Raw genomic sequence first — 8,473 nt, forward strand, 5'->3', positions numbered from 1 at the left:
CCCGCATACCGCAAAAAAACAAAACAAAACAAACAAAAAAAAAAAAAGAGAAAAAGAAAAAACGTGCTTTTCTGTCCAGGCAGCCAGATGTACTGAATGCTGTACTTAGTGGGATGGGAGGGAGGGGGTGTGGGGTGAGGTCTTACCAGTAGTGGTGACCTGGACATGCCACTTAACCTCCTTAAGATGGGAATAATTTCACAGGATTGTCGTAAAGATTCAAGTAAACGTGTGAGAGTGCTTTGTGCAGACATAAACAATGCATGGTGTTTTTGTGAGCAACGTGCTTCTATCTTGTCACTGAACTCCTTCACCTTTCAGCTGCTTCTTTTTTGGTTGTGCTGATCAGGAAGGGCCCTGATTTTTCTTGTTCTTGTTTTCTGAAAGGTGAGTGGGCAGGCTTTTGTGAGAAGGAGTTTCAAGAGAAAAAGAGATCACCAGATCATAGTATGCTTTCCTAGTGCCAAGTGTCAGCTTTAACCAGTTTATGTGGATCAGCGTTCTGTGTTAGAGGGCTTGTATCCTGAAGCAGATTGGGGTGTAGTTGTAAAAGGAGAGCGTGTGAGCTCTGTTTCTTCTTTGGGTAGTAAGCAGACTACTTGGTCTGTCCTTTTCTTTTTTGATGCAGTAAATTACTTAAAATTTTACTACACAAAAATATTAAACTGAAAAAAAATACCAAAAAGGGCAAAGGTGGGTTACAGTTGATAATTGCAACTGATTGTCTTAAATGATGCGTTTGGAAAAAAGCGATGATGATATTGGCTTTTCCCTTCTTGGTGTGTTCTGACAAAATGAGATAAGAGGTTTACAGCTGCTTTAGAAAGGTTTAATTTGGTATTGATTTCTAGGGCTTGGTAATAATAGTAATAGTTTCTGCAGGCTTCTGAAGCAGTGTTTATTGTTTGAGGTTCTTTTTTCAGGGCCCCTGGTATTCATTGCTGATCTGTTCTGTGGAGCGGTGGCTGAATTATTTCTTTGTAATTTTTGAAGCTACCATACTTACCTTTCCTACCTTTTCTGGTGATGTTTTGTTCTGTTTGATGTTGAGTTCTTCTTCGGGGGTGTAATGCATATCATGGGTCCTCCATATTCTTGAAATTATCAGGAAAGAAGGAAGAAAGGGAGCTAACAGCAAAGACACCACATTAGAAGAGGAAACCTAACAATTTCTGAGCAAAGAGGGGACGGGGGCCACTCATGCTAACCTGTCTCTTTCTCTTTTGAGAATTTTGGCAGACTGGCTGGCCTGGCTGTATATTTGCTAGTTTAGGGCTGTGAGAATTTACTGGTTTAGGGATCTTGGCTTACTGTTAATCCCCCCTCCCCCCATCCCCATACTGTTCCAGGGAGTAAGGCATGTCGAGGCTTCGGCTATGTCACTTTTTCTATGCTGGAAGATGTTCAGAGGGCCCTCAAGGAGATTACCACCTTCGAAGGCTGCAAGATCACCGTGACTGTTGCCAAGAAAAAACTGAGAAATAAGTCCAAGGAAAAGGGGAAAACTGGTGAGTTTCTAGTAGCCGAAGGGAGTTTTCCCCCAGGATTGAGGGGGCAGTGGATTGGCTCTAGGAGTAGTGTCTAGGCCTAAAAGCTTCCTGAATTTCCTCTTGATGTCCAAAATCATCCAATGTATTTTGTTACTAGTTTTAGTCTTTTGTTTACTTCTGAGTCTGGAAAACCTGGTGTTCCTGGGCATTGCCATACTTAACCCTCTGTTAAATGCCATCTGTTGCTAGTAGCTTCTTTCCTGTGATGTTCTGGGCCGAGGGGATCACAGATTTACTTCATTGCCATTTATTTTTTAGAAAATTCAAAGTCCCCAAAGAAGGAGCTGCAGCCTAAAAAAGCCAAAGTGGCAGATAAGAAAGCCAGATTAATTATTCGGAACCTGAGCTTTAAGGTAAGAGACAGAGAAAACTAACAGTGAGTGTTCTGAAGCCTGTTGGAGCCAAGGCATTCTCATTGGTCGAACTCCTCACCAGGATGGTATAATTGGGCTTAATTCCTTCTGGGAACGAACTTTAGCCTTGTTGAATTCAGAAAATGGGCCTGTATAAACAAGAACTTATTAAGGACAGAGACTGTGAAGATGCCTTGGGGAAACTACTGCTGAGAACGGGAGGGAAGAAAAAGCTCTCTGATATCTGTCCTTTTTGCCTGTATATGTACAAAGCAAGATGTCGTCTATTTTGAAATGTTTGGTGTCCTAGTCTCAAAATTTAAAAAGGAGTACAAATATTCAAGCTCTTCCTAGTGAACTAATTGAATAGTTGATGTTTTGTGTTTATTTGCCTTGATAATATCTCTTTTTCTTTCTTCACTTTTGGCTTCAGTGTTCAGAAGATGACTTGAAGACAGTATTTGCTCAGTTTGGAGCTGTCCTGGAAGTAAACATCCCTAGAAAACCAGGTACTGGCAAACCTTTATTTTGTGTGGATTAGATTAAGGTTATTTTACATAAGGGTCTTTTTCTGTATCACCTTTGAACTAAGCAGAAATACAAGGTTCGGGTCATACTCTGTGAGCCCCAGATGATACGATATATGTAAAGTATCAGGCACAGTGCTTGACAAATAACAGTGTTTAGTCCCCTTACGGTATTGTTAGTTAGATCAGAACTACTTTTAGAATACAAGTTACAGTTTGAGAAAATGCATTGCTGTCCCCAAGCCTGTGTCAGGGTAACCTCAGCAAGATATAGGCTTTTGCTTTGGGCAAGACGCTGACTGGTTGATAGGATTTGGGTCTTCTTGCCAGTCCAGGTTGCTGTAACATCCTTCTTAGTGTCTGTTGGCTCCCTACCTGTTACCTCTAACTTCTTTGTTGTGTTTGCACGCAGATGGAAAGATGCGTGGTTTTGCTTTTGTTCAGTTCAAAAACCTCCTAGAAGCAGGAAAGGCTCTCAAAAGCATGAACATGAAAGAGATAAAAGGTAAGTTTTCTATGCCCATACCATTGACTCAGATATTTCTGGTGTTTAGGCAAATTAGCACAGTAACCCACTTTCTACATTTTCAAAAGGTGTTTGCCTTGTTGAGAGTCTCATTGCTAATATAGGAGCTGTTTTGGTGAAATATTCCTAGTACTTGATCTTTGGGTTAAACTTGAAAGGACCCATGCTGTCCTTCTCTTTTCTTTTTTTGGTGATGAGTGTCCTTTTAAATCCCTAATGGAAAACTGTCCCTGACTGATAGAGGCAGGTTGCTGTCTAGAGGATGTGGGATTAGCAGGTTCCTCCGTCTTGGTTATGATCACTATTCAGCATCTGTGGGCTTTTTTTTTTTATTATTATAAATTTATTTATTATTTATTTATTTGGCTGCATTGGGTCTTCGTTGCAGTGAGTGGGGGCTACTCTTTGTTGTGCGTGGGCTCTAGGTGCTCAAGCTTCAGTAGTTGTGGCACACGGGCTCAGTAGTTGTGGCTCACGGGCTCTAGAGCACAGGCTCAGTGCTTGTGGCGCCCGGGCTTAGTTGCTCCGTGGCATGTGGGATATTCCCGGACCAGGGATCGAACCTGTGTCCCCTGCATTAAGCAGGCCGATTCTTAACCACTGCGCCACCAGGGAAGTCCACCTGTGGGCTTTTAAACTGACCTTGACATTACTCTAGGTATTGATTTACCAAGTACAGTGCCTAAAGAAGGGATTGGCTTGGAGACTTCCTAACTTCTGAGTAACGTGCGATTATTCCAGAATGTCTATTTTCCCTCTTGCTAGTATAACTGGAAACTTGGTCTAACTGGAAACACTGTTCTGATTCTTACTCTGTCTTGTTCCAGGTGTAGTGGCTGTGTAGAAAGGCAAAACTTCTGTTCATTGATAAAAAGGTTAAGGGTTAAAAGAATAGACACCTACCAGCAGTTTTATTTTAGGACCAACAGTCTCTGAATCTGCGGTTTCTTTGTCTCCTTTGGTTCCATTACTGTCTTTGACGAATAGGAAGTCATTTATAGGAAATAGGAATGTTAAAGAGAAGACCTTTCTGATGCTACTTTTCTGTCTGACAGGGCGGACAGTGGCTGTGGATTGGGCTGTGGCAAAGGATAAATATAAAAATACACAGTCTGTCTCTGTCGCAGGTAAGATGCAGTGGTGTTGGGTAGGAGGGGTTTTATGTCCTAACTGTTCGTCAGTCTGTATTGTACCATCTGGTGATCTGGTCCCAAAATAGGATCTTGTGAATCTAAGCCCACTCCTTGTTGTGGGTGTGAAGAGTGGGGCCCAAGTTCATTGTCCCTACTGCTTGCTGTACTTTCCCAGCTTTCATAATAGGGAGTGATGGAACATTAAAAATAGGGAAACTTAAAACTTGATTTTTATTTAGAAAACAATTGGCTTTTAAGCCACCAGGAGCTCAGAGAACAGAACTCACAGAGATTAAATTTCATGGCTGGGCTCCAGAGCATGCATTGTGCTGGCCATGGTGCACGGTGATAGGCTGTTTGCAGAGGCTCAGTTGCTGAGCCAGGTTAACCTTAAGGCTTCTGATGAATGGGACAGCCTCTGAGGAAATCTCAGTGATGAGGGGTTTTTGTTGTTTGTTTTTTTGCTTTTTTTTTTCCCCATACTTTTTCCTATTATGTACAGTAAGAAAAATATTTGAGCTTCTGTAAAACCAGAGGAACCGGGAACTTGGGGTATTAGTTACTCTTGTTTAAATAACTTTGTTTTGGATGCTAAATGAATTCCTAACTTTCTTTACCAACTCTGTATGTAGGTGAGGAGAAGAGGCCTGAACCTAAATGTCAGGAATTAGGTCAAGAGAATGTCAGGGAAGAAGAGGATATGGAGGAGGAGGAGAATGATGGTGATTATGATGATGAGGAAGATGATGAAGAAGAAGATGAGGAGGAGGAGGAGGAGAATAAAGAATCAAAGCTGACCAAGCCTGTGCCAATTCAGAAGAGGTAGGTGGCTCAGAGTGTTCTGAGACAACAGAGGAAGATTCAGGGTTGTCCCTGAGAGGAAAATGATACCTTTCCCTGCCCCCAGCATTGCAGAATTGACATGTGCGGTGAAGTTGGATAGGCAGGCCCCTCTCTCATCCCAGAACCTTAGTTCTGATCTGTGCCATTGCAGAGCCGTCAAGAGGGCAGCACCCGCAGAAAGCAGTGACGAGGAGCATTCTGATGACAACAGCGACCTGGAGGAAAGAGACAGTAGTGCTGGTGGAGAGGACCTGGATCAGAGTGACACCAACACTGAAGAGCAAGAGCAGGAAGGTTTGCCTTAAATTTAAAATAAGTTACTGAGAAATGTGCATCAGTTCAGCTCAGTCCTCTTTTTACCTAGGCCCTAAGGTGTCCTGTCAAATTTATGTTTAAATGCTGAAAATGAAACCTTTATATTCCTTTCTTTTTTTTTAAAGAAATTTATTTATTTTTGGCTGCGTTGGGTCTTTGTTGCTGCGGGTGGGCTTTCTCTAGTTGCCGTGAGCAGGCTTCTCATTGCGGTGGCTTCTCTTGTTGTGGAGCATGGGCTCTAGGTGCACAGGCTTCAGTAATTGTGACACGTGGGCTCAAGAGTTGTGGCTTGCAGGCTCTAGAGCTCAGGCTCAGTAGTTGTGGCGCACGGGCTTAGTTGCTCCGCGGCAGGTGGGGTCTTCCCGGGTCAGGGCTTGAACCCATGTCCCCTGCATTGGCAGGCGGATTCTTAACCACTGAGCCACCAGGGAAGCCCCTATATTCCTTTCTTTTAAAGGTTTTTTTTTTTTTTTTTTTTTTAAATGAGTTTGGAATAGTGTTTGAGGATTAAGATTCTTGGGGAATTTAAAACCTAGCTTAATGCTGAGGCACTGCCTGTCTCTCTCAATTACCCAAATTGAATGAATAACTGGATAAACAGGATATTGCATCCTACCACCAAAATGGGTTCTATTTAATTTATTTACTTCCGTACTAAAATTACATTTTATTAAATGTAACAAACTCAGGGAGGGAAACACTTGTATTTTTCCATCCAGGCTGTTGTCTGTAAACAACAGATAATACGGAGTAGATTTGGAAGCCCAAAGATGGTGTTTTTTCCACTCAGTGATTAGAGGTATTATTTTAAGTGTGTCTGCAGTGTTAGCAAACCCCAGAACATCAGCTTAGTATATTCTACTCAGAATCAGAGGTACTTGAATCACTGGCACCTTCCAGGATGAAGACTGACAACAACAATAAAATAATCCATTATGATAGTAACAAACTACTGAACTCAGAATTTCTTATCTGGAAAAGCTCAGTTCTTTTAAGCAGTCTTTTCTGCCTTTTATCATGGGCTTAGGAGTCAAATCACGTGGGTTCAAGTCCTGGCTTTTCCTTTTCTAGTTGTCTGGTTCTGGTCAAGTCCTTGCCTCTAGTTTCCATATTACTTCATCTGTGATTGGATGTTAGAGGTCCCCATCTCCTGACATTGCAGAGAGTACCTTTCCAACAGTATTAGTTGCCTTTGTTGCTACTAATCTTATTTTTATGCGCTTCCCCTGCCCCCGCCACCAGCAATCTTCTAAAAATTGTGTGAGTCTCATTAAGTTAGATGTAAGATGGCTGCTGATAAAATCTTCTGCCTTTAGTGGTCACTGGGAGGGAGGCGGAGGCAGTCTGAGCATTCCACTACTCCATTCAGTTGAGCAAATCAAGTCTCCTTTCCTCATCATTCGCTTAAAAAGAAACATTTATTGAACACCTACTAATGTTAAACTTTGGGCTGAACAGAAAAAAAAATCCTTGTTCTCTAGGGGCTTTTGATCTGGCTCCACTACTTTCAGTCACAAAGGATTGGCAAGAAAACAAGCAAAGACCAACAAAAACACTTCTGCACTTTCATCAGAGTTTTTAAAAAATGTAGATGAACCAATTTGGAACTGATGAATGAACACTTCTGTGCACACCCTTCCCATGTTGTATGTAAATGCCCATGTGTTTGCTCTTTGGAAAGGTTAGAATAGATGCTTCATGTGACAGTGATCTTTAAACCTGTCATGAGAGAAAAATGTACTTTTTTTTTTTTTTTTTTTTTTTTTTTTTACTATTACTACACCTTTGTTTATTCAGACAACAAATATTCAGAGTGCCTGCAGTGCTAGACACTGGGTGAACAGGAGTTAAAAGAAAATAAAACGCCACATTTCCTAGAGATCACAAGAATAGCTTGTTTGGCAGAGGGTTTCCAAATCCTGTCTCTGCTCCTTTCTTAAGGTATGACTTTGGGGCAAGTTACTTAACCTCTTTATACCTCAGTTTCTTCATCTATAAAATGGAGATAATAACCACATAGGGTTTTTGTGAAGATTAAATTATTTGTGTGACTAATGCCTTGTACTACTAGTATTATCATTGTTACTGTTCTGTGGCAGTGGTGGAGTATAAACAACAATTTTGAACTGAAATGGGGATAAAGGACCTCCTGGGGCGTTTTGTAAAACTGTAACCAAACCATATTGCTACTTTTATCAAGAATGTTGGGTTTAAACTCAACTAGTTTATTGAGGGAGGCAGGTCATTACAGAATGAGGAGGGTCAGTAAGTGGTCCTTTAGTTTGTCTGGGTGGAGGTTTTTATTCACTTATCAGGTCTTCCTTCTCCCTTTTCTGTAAGTCTGGCATGTTGATTTGACCATATGAGAAATCTGAGGAAATAAGCTTTTTCTGTGAGGAGAGAACAGTAGACACCTTAGAAGCAAAGAAGCTTTTATTCTGAAGGAACTGAGAGGCCTTGCATTCTACAACCAGATTCAGCTGTCTCTTACCATTCTTTCTCTTGAAAAAATTAGAGACTGATGGATAATAATGAGAGAAAATTAATTAAAAATACAGTACAAAAATATAAATAGTGCAGAAGGGTGTAATATAGAAATTTATGTAAGATCTTTAAAAGTTCCTCACCAGTCCTCCCAGTAGTTCCCCAAAGTAATCTCTGTTATTTTTTTTGTATCCTTCCAGAAATTTTCTGTGTATATATAAGCATATATGTCTATTCTTAAAATCAATGAGTCTCCCTTAAACCCAAATCCGCAGCCACTTAGGGCCCCTCCCCAGAGACAACAAGTGTTTCTTGTGTATCTAAGGATAGTTAATGCTTTTATAAGCAAAAACATGAATGTATATGCACTTATGTAGAATATAATGTATATTTGTGTATGCGAATGTAGATATATATTATTTTCTCCTCAAATGTTTACATTTTATATTTCCAGAAAGTTTACACTGTCACAACAGTATATGGGAATCTCTTTTTCCCCACACCCTTACCACAATGGATTTCATCTGTCTTTTTTGTTGTTTGCCAATTTGTTGGTGATAAATAGTATCTCATTTCTTGTGCTGTGTTTTTCTTTAATTATGAGTGTGTTTGAGCATCTTCGTATATTTAGTATATCCTTTGTTCATTTTTTTTTTTTTTTTTTGCGGTACACGGGCCTCTCACCGCTGCGGCCTCTCCCGTTGCGGAGCACAGGCTCCGGACGTGCAGGCTCAGCGGCCAC

At 40.9% G+C, this 8,473-nt stretch overlaps 1 protein-coding gene and 1 pseudogene across 1 annotated transcript in view; one reads left to right on the top strand and one right to left on the bottom strand.

The window, feature by feature from the left end:
- Positions 1–167, bottom strand: part of LOC112066743 (chromobox protein homolog 1-like) — a 4,336-nt pseudogene extending 4,169 nt beyond the window's left edge.
- Positions 168–755: 588 nt separating this feature from the next.
- RBM28 (RNA binding motif protein 28) overlaps positions 756–8,473 on the top strand; it is a 29,938-nt gene continuing 22,220 nt past the window's right edge. The window contains exons 1-8 of the mRNA XM_055084706.1: positions 756–779; positions 1,298–1,508; positions 1,809–1,903; positions 2,337–2,412; positions 2,843–2,935; positions 4,012–4,083; positions 4,722–4,911; positions 5,084–5,226. Of these exons, the coding sequence (XP_054940681.1) occupies positions 756–779; positions 1,298–1,508; positions 1,809–1,903; positions 2,337–2,412; positions 2,843–2,935; positions 4,012–4,083; positions 4,722–4,911; positions 5,084–5,226 (904 nt within the window). The remainder of the gene's footprint in view (positions 780–1,297; positions 1,509–1,808; positions 1,904–2,336; positions 2,413–2,842; positions 2,936–4,011; positions 4,084–4,721; positions 4,912–5,083; positions 5,227–8,473) is intronic.

Source organism: Physeter macrocephalus, chromosome 5 (genome assembly GCF_002837175.3).
Source record: "Physeter macrocephalus isolate SW-GA chromosome 5, ASM283717v5, whole genome shotgun sequence".
NCBI lineage: Eukaryota > Metazoa > Chordata > Mammalia > Artiodactyla > Physeteridae > Physeter > Physeter macrocephalus.